Source organism: Delphinus delphis, chromosome 1 (genome assembly GCF_949987515.2).
Source record: "Delphinus delphis chromosome 1, mDelDel1.2, whole genome shotgun sequence".
NCBI classification, from domain to species: domain Eukaryota; kingdom Metazoa; phylum Chordata; class Mammalia; order Artiodactyla; family Delphinidae; genus Delphinus; species Delphinus delphis.
The window spans coordinates 112292823-112309723 of record NC_082683.1 but is presented as its reverse complement, the minus strand read 5'-3'; the positions used below and the strand labels follow the sequence as shown (position 1 = coordinate 112309723).

Below are 16901 nucleotides of genomic sequence, written 5' to 3'. Positions count from 1 at the left end.
TTGTAGTTTTCTGGCCTGGCTTTGTGGTTCTGACTCAACCCCGCCCCACCGCGGAGTACCCTGGGAATTGTAGTTCTTTGCGATTTCGCGAGGCACCCTGGGAACTACAGTTCGTTTTTTCCAGTGCGACCACGCGGTTATGGGGGAAAAGAGCGGGAGAAAAAGGACAGAGGCAGTACTGGAAGGACATTTAACCCCCTCGGGCAGAGAAAAGTCATATCCGCTTGAGAATTCACGATTCAGTAGTTAAAAGAAAATAAAATCCCTATATTTGTCGGGCACACCTTTGGTTACTTTTCAAAGTAAATTTCTACATTATGCACAGTTCTGTGAGATGAGGCGATAGATACTATTGAGGAAACCAAGGCTCAGAAGGGCCACGCAGGCAAAATTCAGGTCTCTAGAACTGTACTTAATAGACTTCGGGCAGGCCACTACTCTCAGGGGAATAAAGTCAATCCTAGAGACAAGGTTTTAGGTGGACATCCAGAAGTGGGAAAATTCAACCTCAAAGTCGGGAGAGGTCTCAGGCCTAGAAAGAATTTGGGCTTCCCGAGAAAGACCAGTTATCACAGGGAACGGAGATAAAGCGGCGACACAGAAAGTCCTTTGTCCCGGAACGGGACTTAACTCGCAGAGGGGCGGGGGCAGCTTTGGGCTCGGGTGGACTTCAACTCGGCTCGGGCGGGCTAGTTCGGCCCCCGTCCCGCAGTGACGGACACGCCCCGCCTCCGCCCCGAACCCCTCGGGGGCCGCAACCCAGCAAGGCCCTGTCAAAGCTGCCGGACCCCGGGCTCAGTCCTGGGCGGACCCCGCTGCAGTGGCCCCCCCAGTCCGCCCGGGGCGCTGTGGCTGAGGCTGGTCCGGAGGGGGCGGTGAAACCTTGGGAAGGGGAGGGGAGAGGGGAGTGTTGGAGGCGCCGGAGCCGAGCCCGGACGGCCGGCCGGGCGGGGAGAAGGAGGAGCCGGGGCGGGCTGGCGGGCGGCCGGGTGGCGGCGGCGGCATGGCGGAGCCGAGCGGGGCCGAGACGAGGCCCCCCATTCGGGTCACCGTCAAGACCCCCAAGGACAAGGAGGAAATTGTGATCTGCGATCGAGCCTCGGTCAAAGAGGTAGTACGGGTGGCGGGGGTGGGGGTGAGCGCGGAGGAGGGGTCTGCGAAGAGGGGGGTGGCTCTGAGACGGTGCGGTGTACGGGAGGGCCGGGGAGAGGAGGGCGGGGGCCCAGCACGCACTCGGAGGAGCGGAAGGGAAGGGCAGGAGGGTAGGGGGCGTCCTGCGGGGGTGGTCTGGGGGAGCGTGGCGCGTGTTGGGGAAGGGAGGCCGGGGATTTGCCTTGTGGCCTGGGCTGGGGGCGTGGTGGAGAGTGCGAAGAGAACACCTTGCACAGGGAAGGGGGAAGGACCCTGGGTTTGAGGGGAGTATTCGCCCCAGTTACTGGTCGGGGTTCGAGGCGCCGAGTCAGAGTGGGGGCCGGGCAAGGAGCTGAGCGGGCGGGAGGCGCAGGTTGGGGGAGAGCTCCGGGCTGCTACTGTGCGCCTCAGAGAACGCCCAGCATTCTCACGCCCGGCCAGGGGGCAGGATTTCCCTCTGCCCGGATGTTTCCTACTCTTTCCAATCAAGGTGGTTACATTTGATTCTCAGCCCCTCTGGGATTTACACAGTGTGCAGTAGGTGCTCAATAAAAATGTGTTGAATGAGTGAATGAGGGAATATTGCCTGTGTTCACCACCCCCCTGTGGCTGCTCCAGAATTTCACAGAGGCGGGGCTTAAGATAGGCGTCTGGTTGGAAGGGAGGGATCTGGAAGCTGCCTTTGCTTAACAAGTGCACTCTTTTTACTTAGAGTGTGGGTTTGATTTGGTTGGGTTGATAGGGGTGTTGCTGATAGATTTGGGGAGTCTAACTCTCCCCCAAGCCAGCCTTTAGTGCCGTCATTGCCCCTCCCCCCACCTTATAAAATGACTACATTCCAGAATTTAAATAATTTTTGCCTGCAAAGCTGAATTTGAAATCAGCCCTAACTGAGTGGCCCCATGTATTTGGTTAAGAGCCTGGGGCTTTGATGTCAAGACCTGAGTTCCAGTCTGCCCAGTGCAAGTTACCTAATTGTTCTGATCCTCAGTTTTCTCATCTTTAAAATGGAGATAATAATTAACATGTATCTCATGGGACTTAGACTCTTAACTAGTGAATAGTTAGTGCCGTTATAAGTAGGATCTATTTGTTGTAGTTGTTACAGGAACTCTGGGAATAAAGAGAGGAAAGAGAAGGCTGAAGGGAGATAGGGCCTGGGCCCAAGGCTGTTGAAGGAGTTGGGATGGAGAGAACTGCCCAGGTAGTATGCTCACAGGAAACTGGGTGGATGGACTGAAGAAGGAGTGGCAGATAGAAGCAAGGGCTTTCTAGGGTGGGAGACCCTGGGGTAGAGCTGAGAGGAGCTTCTCACTGGTCCACTCCTTGGTTAAGAAAGGGGCTGCTTATTGCAGCTGGAGGGATGCAGTCAGGACTGCTGAAAGGACTTCCCACGACTAGAGATGGGGGCAAGGGAATGCAGAGGCTTTGCAGAAGAGGCAGGGTCCCTGGTTGGAGGAGCCCAGGCAGCCTCCACAGTGACCTTTGCCTCTTGATCACAGTTCAAAGAGGAAATCTCCCGGAGATTTAAGGCTCAGCAGGATCAGCTGGTCCTGATCTTCGCAGGCAAGATCCTCAAGGATGGGGACACACTGAACCAGCATGGGATCAAGGATGGGCTCACTGTCCATCTGGTCATCAAGACCCCTCAGAAGTAAGTTCAGGAGAGGAGCAGGTCCAGCTTCGGATTGGGCATTTTTTTCCCCATCTGATACTTTCTCACCCATTGTTCAACTGTACCTCTAAGGCCTATGCCAAGGCCCAGGAAGGTGGCTCTTGGATGGATTGCCAGGAAGCCCTGTGATCTCATCTGCAGGGGAAGGGAACCTGATTTACCTCTCCCTGAATACCCTGAAGATAGAGGATACTCGCTCCTCTCTTCCTCTGTCTGATTTACTGACTGCCCCCAGCATCACCCTGCCCCAGCCTCAAGGTTGCTTAGGAGGTGGCTTGGGTTAGGGCTGTACCTGCACAGCAAACATAGAAATCATTGTCTTTCCTTTTGTGTTCACTTCAACTAGGATTTTTCTTTCTGTCCTCAGGGTTCAAGATCCGGCTACTGCCACTGCTTCTTCCCCTTCCACTCCAGACCCAGCCTCAGCGCCCTCCACCACGCCTGCTTCACCCGCCACTTCTGCTCAGCCCTCCACTTCTGGCAGTGCCACTTCAGATACTGGCAGTGGAAGCCGAAGGAGCAGTGGCGGGGGTACCTCCCCAGGGACTGGGGAGGGACCTCCCAGTGCCACTGCATCCATACTCTGTAAGCCTTTAGGGTGGAAGGCACTGTCCTGTTTTGGGCTGTGGATTGTGGGAGAGCCAAGAGGGGAAAATATGGTCCCTGCTCCTGATTTGATGGGGATTGGGGACCCCTGGACATAGGGGTCCAGACATTGGTACTTGAGCCAAGAGGGGGAAGAAACCAGTTTGTGAGGGCTTCCCAGAAGAGGAGAGCATGGCAAAATGTTAAGAGTGAGGGGAGAGGGGCTTCCCTGGTGGCGCAGTGGTTGGGAGTCCGCCTGCCGATGCAGGCGGCGCAGGTTCGTGCCCCGGTCCTGGAGGATCCCATGTGCCGCGGGGCGGCTGGGCCCGTGAGCCGTGGCCGCTGGGCCTGCGCGTCCAGAGCCTGTGCTCCGCGGCGGGAGAGGCCATGGCAGTGAGAGGCCCGCGTACCGCAAAAAAAAAAAAAAGAGTGAGGGGAGAAATGGGGCTGGGGATGTGGGGAACCCTGGGTAAAGATATTGGAGTTTGGGAAAAAGGTGGGTCCAACAGTAGCCAGTTGGGGAATATTTATTTGCTCATTCAGTAGGCCATCACTGCTTACCCTCTCTGTGCTCAGTATTGTGCCTGCCTGTCAGCCTTGGCCAGCAAAGAGGTCTCAGTCTAGTAGGCTCACATCTCTTTGCCAGCAGTGGATTAGGGCTGGGGCTGTGGAAATGATTGGAAAAGGGAGATGTGAGAAGCAGAAGGGGCCCATCCTGGAGACTTGACTTCAGTGGCTCTGGCCAGGTAGGGGAAGAGTCTTGTGACAGACTGTGACCCTGCCCCCTCCCCCCAGCTGGCTTTGGGGGCATCCTGGGCCTGGGCAGCCTGGGCCTGGGCTCTGCCAACTTCATGGAGCTGCAGCAGCAGATGCAGAGGCAGCTGATGTCCAATCCTGAGATGCTGTCGCAGATCATGGAGAACCCCCTGGTCCAGGACATGATGTCTAACCCCGACCTGATGCGCCACATGATCATGGCCAACCCCCAGATGCAGCAGCTGATGGAGCGGAACCCCGAGATCAGCCACATGCTTAACAACCCTGAGCTCATGAGGCAGGTGGGTCTGAGAGAAGGTTGGGATTGTGGAGGGCACCTGGTGCCCAGCTGTGCCCTGCCTGGCCTTTTCCCACCTTGTCCTACCTTGACTTGTTCATTCATTCATTCATTCAGCAGCCATGTTTTGAGCCCTGGGGGTACAGTGATGAAAAGACATAGTCCTAGCTTTCCAGGAACTTCTGGTCTTAAAGGGAAGTGGGACAAGTAAGCAGGCTGTTATAATAAAGTGTGGTCGGTGCTATTATAGAGATAGTCACAGTATCCCCTAGAAGCACACAGAAGGGCTCCTGATCCTACCTGGGGCTCAGAGGAGGCCCTAAAGGAAGTGTCACCCAAGCAGAGACCCAAAAGAGGAAGAATGAACCAGAGGAAGAAAAAGAGAAGAGTATTCAGGGCTGAGGGACAGCAAGTACAAAGGTCTGGGAATGAAAGATAATAGGAGGATTGGGGAGCATTGTGTCTGGACAGGGCCTGGTGGGTAAGGGAGACCCAGGGGAGGTGATTTGGTGTTGGTCTTTGGGAGCTCCATCTCGTGGTCATCCACCAGGGGATGGGACGAGGGTAGACGATCTCAGCAGAGCTGTGGACACTAGTGCTAGACTCACCAGAATGTAAGTTCCAGAGGGCAAGGATTTGCAAGTGTTTTGTTCACTGCCTAGAACAGTGCCTGGTATATAGTAGTCACTCAATAAGTACTTATTAAATGAACGAATTGTGGGATAAGAGATCAGAATCTTATCATAGACATAAAAGTGTCTTAGAAGAGGCAAGTATGGAGCAAATTTGGGAAGAAGGACAGGGAAGGCATTCCAAGTTGGATGGGAACAAGAAGCAGCTATGCTCATTTTATCTGTTATGTACTGCTGTCCCCTAGAGCTGACATAGGTCACCCCTTCCTTATTGAAAGTGAGCCATTGGTTCCCAAGAGAAAGCCCCCATCCTGTTTCTCAAGATTCAGTGAGGCCAAAGACCTGGGGTGAGATCTAGAAGGTGTTGGTAGCATTGTCCCAGCTTGAATCCTTTCCCTCCCCAACTTGTCATTTACCAGAAGCCATAGTCTGGTCTCGGTCAGACAGACCAATCTGGCCTTGAACCCTGTCTCCACCACTAACTGGCTGTGTGTCCCAGGCAATGAGTCTCTGAGCCTATTTTCTCATCTGCTAAATAGGGACAGAAATACCTACATGGGATGGTTATTGTGGGTATTAAATGATTTGAATTCTATAAAGTACTTAGCCCAGTGCCTGTATGTCGTAACTGCTCAGTAGATGTTAATTTTCTCTTTTGCTTCTTCTTTTTTCTCATGTCCTTTCTTATTCAACTTCCTTGTGCTCCCTGACACTTCTGAGGATCCTCTGAACCTGAGGGAGGGAAACTGCTCCCCTCACCCCATCTGGGATCATTGTACCCCCAAAAGTCAACCAGAATACCCATAGGGAGACAGGGTTAGAGCCAAGGTGACAGTAGAGGAAGGAAGTCCAGTTCACCCTACTCCCTGCCACTATGGGTCAGTTCCTAGGCCCTGGACCCTGGTCCTGATGCAGACCTCCTCATCAGGGCCCACTCTTTTCCAAGCTTGGTGATCCCCTGGTTCCAGGGCCATTCTCTCTCTTTCCCTTTTCCACCAGACGATGGAGCTTGCTCGGAATCCAGCCATGATGCAGGAGATGATGCGGAACCAGGACCGGGCCCTAAGCAACCTGGAGAGCATCCCTGGAGGGTATAATGCCCTCCGCCGCATGTACACGGACATCCAGGAGCCCATGTTTAGCGCTGCCCGGGAACAGGTGGGGCCAGGGGCTGGGCTGTGGGAGGGCAGTCTGGACTTAGGATTACCTACCCCAGACCCAGGCAAGACTGAGGTGCTGTCTGCTCCTCTTTCCTTCCCTAGCCCCCTGAGGGTGGGCCTTGGCTTAAAAGTGGTTCTCACGCTGCATAGCCAGGGATGGTCCAACTTGCATGGGACTGAGGCACTAGGGCAGAAGATAGCAGAGTTCCCTAGGGGAGTGGGCAATGGGTAGTATCCAAGGGATTTGACATTGTTCTGACAAACTTCTTGCACCAAGGGCTCAGAGGTTGTGGGGCACGCCTGGGGTCAAACAGCCAGCCCTAGCACAGTGTGTCTCAAGTGTGGTCCACAGATCACCTGCATCAGAATCACCTGGGGAGCTTGTTAACCATGAGATTCCTGGTCCCCACCTTTGAGCTACTTATTGAGTCAATCTCTGGAATCAAGTCCTGGGAATACACACTTTAAAAAAGGCTTTAAGAATTCTTTCCAAATATACAAAAAGTATAGCATTCTCTTGTATCCTTGTGGCCCTAAAATGTTGCCATATATAGTTTTAGTGTCTTTTTGGGTTCTTTTTTTAAAGTTTAGCTTACACTAAATACAGTATACATTTACCTGTTTCAAAACTCAAAAGTTACACAAAGTAAACAAAAGGGTATTTAAAAAGTATAGAAAGGTATACAGGCTCAACAAAAGTATACACAAGGGATCCTGCTATTTCCATCTCCCAGCCACCTCTTTTCCACCCCAGAGTTAACAAATGTTGTTAGTATTTTGTATGTTTTCCTAGGCGTATTAAACATTAGCAAATAAGATATTACACATAGAATTGCAGCCTTCACATACCCCTCCCCCATCTTATACCTCTCTTTCCCTCTCCGGAGCTAACTACCACCCTGAAGTTGGTGTTTGTCATTTCGATTCTTTTAATTACCTATGTATGAATCCATAAACAATCTCTGGCCTTGTTTTGCATATTTTCAACCTTATAGAAGTGGTATCATGCTGTTCATATAATTTTAAACTTGTTTTTTAAAAAAATCTAAAAATGTTTTATTGAAGAATAATATAGTTGCAGAAAGGTGCACATATCATAAGTGTACAGCTTGATGGACCTTCACAGACTGAACGCCCCACCATCCCCAACCAGCACCCAAGTGGGAGGGTGGGGCCTCACATTCCTTCTTCCTTGTGGAAAGGAAAAAGCACCATATCCTGAGTGGCCCGTGCTATCCCAGCAGATTCCTTGTTCATGCCGTCTCTGCCCTACACCAAGTCTCCACAGATGAGTGTGCCTTGTTGACCCTGTCCCTACGATGATGCCACATTGTCTTAATTAAGTCTGGGCATCAGGTAGGGTGAACCTCCCCTCCCCCCTTCCAGCTTATACTTCACCATCCTCTTGGTTATTCTTGCCATTGCTCTTTCAAATTTTAGAAAGTGCTATAGGGATCAACTGTGAGTTTTTAAAAAACTTAATTTATTTTAAGTTTAATTTTATATAAGTATTTAATTAAAAATGTATATCAAAGTAATGTATGTACCTGGTTAAAAAAAAATTCAGGTAGCTGAGCAAGGCTTTATAACAAGCACCCAGCTAATTCTGATGTACTCTAAGGTATGTGAACCACTGGTTCAACTAAAAGAACATAACGTTTGGCATCAACAAACCTGGATTCAAATACCTGCTCCATCATACTTCAGTGGTGTGATCTTAAGTGAGTTGCTTAACCTCCCTGAGTCTTCACTTCCTCATTTGCAAAATGGAGACAATGTGTTATAGCAGTATTCTCAATCATTTTGGTCTCTGGACCCCTTTATTTATTTTTTGTTTAATTTTTTAAAAAAAAATTTTTTTTTTTTTTTTTTTTTTTTTTGGCCACACCGTGTGGAATGCGGGAGTCTTAGTTCCCCAACCAGGAATTGAACCCGAGCCCCCTGCAGTGGAAGCTCAGAGTCCTAACCACTAGACCGCTAGGGAATTCCCCTCTGAACCCCTTTATACACTTAAAAATTATTGAGGACTCCAGAAGCTTTTGTTTTTGTGGGTTAGGCCTATTGATATTCACTGTATCTGAAATTAAAACTGAGAAGTAAAAAAAAATTTATTTATTAACTCATTTAAAAATAACAATCCATTATACATTAACATAAATAGCATATTCTTTTGAAAAATAACTTTATTTTCCAAAACAAAACTTTAGAGGAAAGAATGGCCTTGTTTGACTTTTTTGCAGATCTCTTGAATGTCTGGCTTACTACAAGACAGCTGGAGTCTCAGATCTGCTTCTGCATTCAGTCCGTTGCAATGTCACATGTTACATAGCCTTTGGAAAACTCCACTGAATACTTATGAGAGAATGAGAGTGAAAAAAGCAAATAACATCTTAGGATTATAAAAATGGCTTGTAAACCTTGCAGGGGTCCTAGGACCACACTTTGAGAACTGGTGTATTAGAGGGATAGTGTAAACATTAGAATAAATGGGTCAGGCACATAGTAGGTGCTCAATAAATGGCAGCTATTATAACTTTTGGGAGTTCAGGGAAAGAAATTCAGGCCTTAGGGTGTATGGGGAAGAGCAAAGCAGGACCCAGAACTAGGTGGGTTTGGGTGCTAGGCAAGTTACCTGAACAGGAAATCTGAAACGTTGACAAAGACTGAAACTGTGGTGCATGAACCCTGGCCTGCAATCCCTGTTACCTGAACAGGTATCTGGTAGGGTGAAGGAACCACAGCTCAGAGCAGGAGGGTCCTTGGTCAACCCTGGTCCCCACGACCCACTTTGAATAAACAGGAAAAGTGACTGGATACGAAAGTCCATGGTGGGGAGGGGCTGAGGCTGCTCAGGTACCTCCTGCGTGGGTGTTGGCGGGTCCAGAGGGAGGACATGTGGGTGCTGCCGTGGGCAGCCCACCATATGGTGGGGTGCAGACCCTGAGACGATCCTGGATAACATAGTTGGGGGCCTGGTGCTGAGGGGGACTGTTTAGCTGAAGCAGCCAGTCTGAGGAGATAGGCTGTGGGGAGGGAGGGGAAGGAGGAGATTACATGGAGGAAGCAACAGAAGGAGAAGACCTAGGGAGGTGTGCTTAGCCAGAGGTGTGCTCAGCCAGAGGTGTGCCTACTAAGGGGCTCCATTGTGGCATGCCTGGATGGACAGAATGCCATGTGGGGGACCTGGGGGTGAGGGAGAGGGTTCAGTGGAGTTAGTCTTAGACCAAGGTGGCTGGAAAAGGGAGAGCTAGAGGCAGATCGGGGTCGAAGTAGAGAGCCAGCTCCCATCAAGCCAATAATTACCTATTGAGCACCTACTAGTGTCAGGGGCCAGGGGTGCAAAGGTGACTCTGACATCGTCTCTGCCCCTTAAGAGCTAAGGAAAACAAATATCTCACTACACAATGGGAAAGGTGTGTGTAAAGTATTGATACTATAGAGCACAGAGGAGATTAGATACCAAATATTTAGAGCCACCAGGGGAGAAGTGACGTTTCCAGTTATCTGAGGGGTTCAGTTATCCAGTCATCAGCAGGCAGCTCCCACCCTGCAGGATGAGGGTGAAGTTGCCCATTGTGGGGCTAGAAATTGACCTGAGGACCTCCAAGGTTTTAGATCTCTCTCCCTTTCCCGGGGAAGGGGAGGCTATTAGGTGAGAAGAAAGAAAGGGCCTAGCCCTTAAGGATTTGTTTCAGTCCTTAACCCAAAACCTTTCCCTCCTCCCAGTTTGGCAACAATCCCTTCTCTTCCCTGGCCGGGAACTCCGACAGCTCATCCTCCCAGCCTCTGCGGACTGAGAATCGAGAGCCCCTCCCTAACCCCTGGAGCCCCTCGCCCCCCACCTCCCAGGCCCCCGGGTCCGGTGGGGAGGGCACCGGAGGATCGGGGACCAGCCAGGTGCACCCGACAGTCTCGAACCCCTTTGGGATCAATGCGGCTAGCCTGGGGTCAGGTATGTCCTAGGGTGGAAGGAGCTTAGTGGGGTCACCAGGGCAGTCCCTCTGCCCCAGGACTGAATGGGGTTCACACTGCTCCAGAATATTGAAGACAGAGGTGAGACTGTATTGAAGCCACAGAGGGGGCTCTGTAGCCTGGAGTAGTGGCTCGACCCCTCAGGGTCAGGGTTGGTTCTGGCCCTGTCCTGATGTCCCTAGGAGTGACCTAAGTAAAGGCTTATGAGTAAACCAGGCCCCACTTCTTAAGCTCTTTCAACACTGCTGGTACTATCCAGAGTAAATGGGTCAGACTGGGAATGGGGTGTGGGAGAGGAATCAGGGGGCAGGTAGATGTGGGCTGGGGGAGAGGGATGTGCAGAGCTGCCTTGTACAGAGGTGCAGGTTATGCACTGCACAACCCTGGGAGATGCCCCATTTGTCTGGACTATGACTATACATATGGCTCTAGGGATGTGTGGTAGATGCTCTGATTTCTCTGTACCCTGGGGAGCATCTCGATTGGGAAAGTCCCTTCCCCTCTATGTGCTTATTTCATAAATAAGGTACTTGAACCTGATCCATGGTTTTAAAATTACTTCTGAGTCTTGAGGGCTCTGGCCCATCTCCAGGATGAGGGAAGACCAAAAGCGAAAGGCTCCAGGCCTCCTGCCCTGGCTCCAACCAGACCACTGACATACTTGGTTTCCAAGTGAGATTTGGTTTGAGGAAAGGGTCTCTGCTGCTAAGACAAGTTTGAAAACCATTGAACTGGATGATCTTTAGTCAAATCCTTTCCAACTCTGACATCTGACCTGTGGCAGGAACAGTCCAGAGGGGCATGAATCAGATCCAGTTTGCAACTGGCTTGTCCTTAGCAGAGTAGTTGGGGAAGGGGCCAGGACAAAGCCGGGCGAGATGACCTCGGAGTCAAGAGAGACTTGGACCCACGCCCCAGTACTTGGGTGCCCATTTGACCGTGGCCTCTCTGAGTTTTGTAACCACTCAGTGCCTGAAGTAATGTAGATGGAAGTGAGGCATCTGGTTTCCATCTGGACCCCTCTTCTCTTGTTTTTTCCTTCTTGTCCTAGGGATGTTCAACAGCCCGGAAATGCAGGCCCTCCTCCAGCAGATCTCTGAGAACCCCCAGCTGATGCAGAATGTGATCTCAGCCCCCTACATGCGCAGCATGATGCAAACGCTTGCCCAGAACCCCGACTTTGCTGCTCAGGTATGGAACTGGCACGAGGGGAGTGTGTTGGGGGCTGTTGCTTGCGATGATCAAAACGCTCTGGAGCCAGACCGCCGGGTTTCTGTATTGAGCTCTGCCACTTCCTAGCTGCGTGAGCCAAGCAAGTTATTTAACCCCAGTTTCCTCTGTAAAATGGTAATAACAATAGTTCCTGCCTCAGAGTTGTGAGCGTTGAGTTAATACCATAAAGTGTTTAGAACATGGCATGGCACGTAGTAAGCCCTACGTACTCGGAAATGTTAGCTGTCATCATCCTCGTCAGACTGGCTCCTGACTCATCCTCGTCCAGAGTATAGTTCCATTTCCTCTCACTGTCCCACTTAGGCCTTCAGGATACTTTGAGAGCCTTGGAAAAGCTGGCCAGATTTCCTGCAGTGGAGGGGGTGCCAAGGGAGATGAGGCCGTGGGGGCATTCTGGGGGTGGGTAGGCCCAGGCCTCCCCTACTGCCTTCACCCTGGCAGATGATGGTGAACGTGCCGCTCTTCGCGGGGAACCCCCAGCTGCAGGAGCAGCTCCGCCTGCAGCTCCCAGTCTTCCTGCAGCAGGTGAGTGAGGAGCCTAGACGGGCGGAGGTTGAGGGCCGGGGTAGACCCCGAGGCCCAGTGGGTGGAACTTAAAGGAGGGGCCGTGCTTGGCTCTGGACTCAGGGTCTAGGCTGCCTCCTGTCTCCTGGTACCTCCTGTTGCCTTTCTCTGCTGTTTCCCACCAGATGCAGAACCCGGAGTCACTCTCCATTCTTACCAATCCCCGAGCCATGCAGGCGCTGCTGCAGATCCAGCAGGGACTGCAGACCTTGCAGACCGAGGCCCCCGGACTGGTACCCAGGTGAGGGTCGGTGGCAGGTGGGCAGCAAGGTTCTGGCTACTCCTCCCCCTCAACCCCTTTCTCTGCCACTCTCTGAGCAGCCCTTGTGTCTCTGAGGGTCTTTTTCCTGTTCCTTCCAACTGCTTTTCCTTCTGGATCTCACATTGCCATCCCTTTCTCAGAGGCCATCTCCCACCTCTCGGTCTCTCCTGCCTGCAGCCTTGGCTCTTTTGGGATGTCCCGGACCCCAGCCTCCTCTACAGGCAGCAACGCTGGGTCTGCGCCTGAGGCCCCCACCTCCTTGCCAGCCCCGCCAGCCACATCCTCTCCAACAGGGGCCTCCAGTGCTCAGCAGCAGCTCATGCAGCAGATGATCCAGCTTTTGGCTGGAAGTGGAAACTCACAGGTACATGGGGCAGCGGGGCTGGCGCTGGGACCCTGCAGTGTTCAGGGTGGCAGTAGAATGGAGACAGCAGAGCAGGCTTTGGAGTCAGCCAGACCTGGCTTTGGTTCCTGGTCTGCTACTTTCTAGCCTTGGACAAGTTACCGACCTTCGTAAGTTTAGTTTCCACAGCTGTGAAATGGAGATGAGACTAGTAATGGCTCTGGGTCAGCTGGGTGCTGGTCTGTGTGCCTTATGTATAAGAGCTCATTTACTTTATTCTCCACAACAGCCTTGCCAGGAAGCTATTATTATTATTTCTGTGTTACAAAAGGGGAAAACTAAAGCCCAGAGAGGTTAAGTGGCTTGCTCAGAGTCGCATATCTAGTAAGTGATGGAGCTAAAATTCAAACTGAGGCATGCTGGCTCCAGAATTTACACTTTAAGTACTGTTACACCATTTCTGCTTATATCAGAGGACCCTTTTGATAATTAAAGTAGCCTCCCTCTCTGTGACAAGAGAGGAGGATTCTGGGAGGTGAGGTGACCAGAGCCGTGGGCCACATAGTCCAGGCCTGGGGTTTGGGGGAGGAGCAGGGATGAGCCCCTTATCCCTTCTATGGCCTCTGTGACTCATCTGGGAAAAGCCTTTCAACAGGAATATAAGTGTGCCCAGCTCTGTGCAAGGCACTGAGGGGGCTGGATGAAGGGATCCCCAAGGCCCAGTCCAGCTTAAATTGTGTGGACCGTGATGAAAAACAGCACGGAGCATTGGAAACGGCTCTTGTACTGCGTGTTGGGGGCCTCTGTGATTGCTGTGCTCCTTTCAGCTCTGAGTTTTCTGTTCATGATCTAGGCTAGTGCCTCCTAAACATGCCTTGGGGAAAACATTTCCAGGAGATGTTTATAGGAGTGTCAAAAACGAAAAGCCTCCTCTTTCGTAAATAACCGTGTTTGTTGATTGGTTAAACACAATTAGCAGGTTCTTGCTTTCCTGGGGCCCTTCTCTGACCTTTACTATGGCCATGTGTGTGTTGACTGCCAGGAAGGAGGGGGTTTGGAGGTGGTATTTATCAACCACAGAACATTTGGCTTTTGGATTGCCTGTTAACATCTCCAGAGTGTTGATGGAAAGCAGTTGGGAATATCGGCTGATCTAGGCCTATCCATTACTTCGAAATCTTAAGAAAGATGCCCCCCATCTTATGATGACACAGTTGTTTAGTGACTTGGGACGCCGGCTCCTTGGCCTCTGTTTGCAGCTCACCGACCCCTGCCCCATTGGTTGATTCTGAGGATGTCTTCTTCTCACCATTATAAACGCTCAGAATCAGATAGGCCCCCTGGCGTTGGTCCTGTGCCCGCTTCAAAAGGCCTGTCCCCTCCAGGTGCAGACGCCAGAAGTGAGATTTCAGCAGCAGCTGGAGCAGCTCAACTCCATGGGCTTCATCAATCGTGAGGCCAACCTGCAGGCCCTGATCGCCACAGGAGGGGACATCAACGCAGCTATCGAGAGACTCCTGGGCTCTCAGCTGTCCTAATCCCTCGGCCCGTGCCTCCTGCCTGTCCCGTCCCTCGATGCCAGCGTTTGGTTCCGACCCTCTGCAGCTTGTCATCCCTTCTGTCTTCTCCCTTGTCCTCTCCAGACGGCAGGGTGACTTTAGAGGTGTGGGCCCCAGCCCCGTAGCTCTGAGAATTCCAGTTTTACTTCTGCACCTCTTGTAGAACCTTCTCTCCTGGTCCTGCTTTAGCAGAGCTATTTAAACAGTTCTCACAGTTTTGTTGATTGGCCCCTCCTCCTTGGCCCTCCCCGCCTTCACCTTTGCAACCTTCAGACTTCTCAGTGGCAGTGCAGAGCTGAAGGAGGAACCGACTCTCTGCTTTACTGGAACAGGGTCTTCCGTCTGAACCACTAGGGTTTTGCTTGTCTTATGTTTACTTTTGGTAACTCTTCCTTCTTTCTCTCCTCCATCCCCTCCCACCTCTAGCCTAACCAATGCTAGACTTCCATGCTCTGAAGGAGGGGCAGGTGAAACAGGCTGTGATTTTCCTCCTCACCCCCTGTTCTGTTCACTTCACCCAGCACTTTTTCATGGGGTCTGTTGGGACTTCCAGAGGAAGGAAGATGCCTGTTCTCCCCGTCTGAAGGGAGAGGTGAGACACAGCCCTTTGGAGCACGAATTAACAGGCCCTGGACCAGCCCAATGAGGGGAGGAGGGAATGAGATTTTCTGGAGGAAGGCAATCAGGGAAAGAGCCTGAGTAGAGGACTTGGAAGTTGGAACTGACAGTTAGGGAATGGAAGAACTAATAGTTCTTTTAGGCCGGAGAGTCCAGGCTCAGGCCTGGCAAAGGAGACTTAAGAGATGTTAACGGAATTTGAGTGGAAGAAAAGGGCTCAATGAAGCTAAACAATACGGCTCACAAGGGGTTATGTTGGTTCCGTTTCCGCAAACACACATGCTTATATATATACACACACATTTCCATGAACCCAGGACCTGTCTGTGTCTCCAGGTACCAGTAATTTAAGCTCCCCTCAAAAGACATGAAGAGGATTGGGGTCTGTCTTAGCAGTGGGTGTGTGTGGGGGTGGGTGGGTGCATGCATGCATGCACGCACACATGTGCATGTGAGTTGAGTGGGAGGGTGGATCCCTTGTCGATTTCCGGTTTAGAGTTTTCTCCCACCAGAGAGAAGTAGGCAAAAGGGCCAGTCTAGGTCAGGAATAAATACAGCCTGGAGAGCTAGATCCCCTGGGCTTCTGGATACTGGGTAAGCCAAGGGTAGTATGGGTACCTCTTCTGAAGCTGTCAGGGCTGTGACCAGCACCCTTATTACCCCTCCCCTCATTGCTTTGGGAAATAGTAGGGGAGGAGTCTTTCCCTCTAGAACCCCTGGCCTTTGGCGTCTTAGCTCCTGCCCTTTGAGTTTTCACTGTTTCCCTCCAGGCCAGAAAGTTCTATTTGAGGAAGGAAAGGAGAGGGCAGCAATGATGCCTTTGATCTGGAATTGGACATTGCTCTATTGGAGCACAGAGGAGGCTCGTATCACCTCCTCTATCTGCTACTTAGCCCAGCTGCTTGGAGGACCCATTGCTGGGAATATGGAGGCAAGAGGAACGGAATTTTCTCCAAGTGGGAAAGGGTCTCAAGCAGTCCAGAGAGGATGTCTGTGTGGCTTTCCCTCCCTACCTCCCCCAACTCCCACACTGGCCTTTGTAAATAAATGGTGTGGTCTTTGTTGTGAGGGTGTCTTGGTGTTTGTTTTCTGGGGGAGAGGAGGCTGGCTGAAGACAACTTCTTGGTTTTAGAGGACTTTTGTAAAGTGGGATCTAGAGGAATTTGAAGTTGGGTTCGGTTACCACAGGTGTTCAGAAACAAGGGATAACTGATCGTGGGGATATCTATAATCTGTAGTTTAGGAATGGGAAGGATTGCTTTCTTCTACTCCCCATCGCCAGACCATAAGTTATCAGATCCCACCCCTGCTCCCCCATAGGTCAGGGCTGGGAGAAGAATGTATGAAAGGTGCCGGGAATATGGCTAAGTCCTTACTTCCATCCTCTGATCTTTTGGCAAGACTGCCCTCTCCTTACCCCAGGGAAAAAGGTCACAACAAGAGAAACCCTTGTATCCAGACCTAATGCAAGTGGAGTTTAACAGTTATTAGTCTTGAGCTCTGAGGCTAAACCTAGCTCTACCACTAAATATGTGAATTTAAGGAAGTCTTTTCATATGTATTCGGTTTTATCTTTTGTGTAGTGAGGTTATGGATTAGAGCTCTGTGATATCAGAATAAAGCGAGTGGGAGGTTCCACTTCTGATAGTGGTAGGCTGGATGTTTCAGACCAGCACTCTCAGAAATTTTAAATATGAAAACTATCAAAAAATCAAAGGGTTAACAAGATTGGCTGGGAATCCAGAAAGAAAAGAAGGCCCTAAAGGCTGCCTTTGCCCAGGGGGCTTTTCCAGTTGGGAAAAGGCTGCTGAGAGGCTAAGCTGTGGTTTTGAGGGCCTTGAAGGATTAGGAGCTAGAGGAACAAAAAATTGGAATCTGGGGACAGCTAAAGATAGCGATGCTGGTAAAGATCCACTTGGACTAAGAACCCCTAAGGATGAATCGGAAGTAAACCAGTCCTCATATTCTGCAGCCTAGTGTCCCAACATTCTGGGTGGTCCAGAAATTCTCAAGTCTCAAACTTGGAATAAGATGATCCCAGATTGCTAGCATCTCCAGATACTTGGTAGAAGCAAGCAGAAATCTCAAGGAACTTAACAACAATCTAGACCTC

General features: G+C 51.1%; 1 protein-coding gene across 1 annotated transcript; it reads left to right on the top strand.

The window, feature by feature from the left end:
- Window positions 1–933: 933 nt before the first annotated feature.
- On the top strand, window positions 934–15853 carry UBQLN4 (ubiquilin 4). Its single transcript, XM_060031658.1, has 11 exons — window positions 934–1111; window positions 2634–2785; window positions 3174–3391; window positions 4187–4449; window positions 6077–6235; window positions 9964–10189; window positions 11261–11400; window positions 11884–11967; window positions 12132–12247; window positions 12446–12632; window positions 13997–15853. Exons 1-11 carry the CDS (start codon window positions 1004–1006, stop codon window positions 14147–14149), a joined length of 1806 nt encoding a protein of 601 aa, XP_059887641.1. The 5' UTR covers window positions 934–1003; the 3' UTR covers window positions 14150–15853.
- The last annotated feature ends 1048 nt before the right edge of the window (window positions 15854–16901 follow it).

Coding starts and splice junctions, on each gene's coding strand:
- UBQLN4 (XM_060031658.1), top strand. CDS start 1,004: ATGGCGGAGCCGAGCGGGGCCGAGACGAGGCCCCCCATTCGGGTCACC. Junction 2,786..3,173: donor GTCATCAAGACCCCTCAGAA/GTAAGTTCAGGA, acceptor TTCTGTCCTCAG/GGTTCAAGATCCGGCTACTG. Junction 12,633..13,996: donor CTGGAAGTGGAAACTCACAG/GTACATGGGGCA, acceptor TGTCCCCTCCAG/GTGCAGACGCCAGAAGTGAG.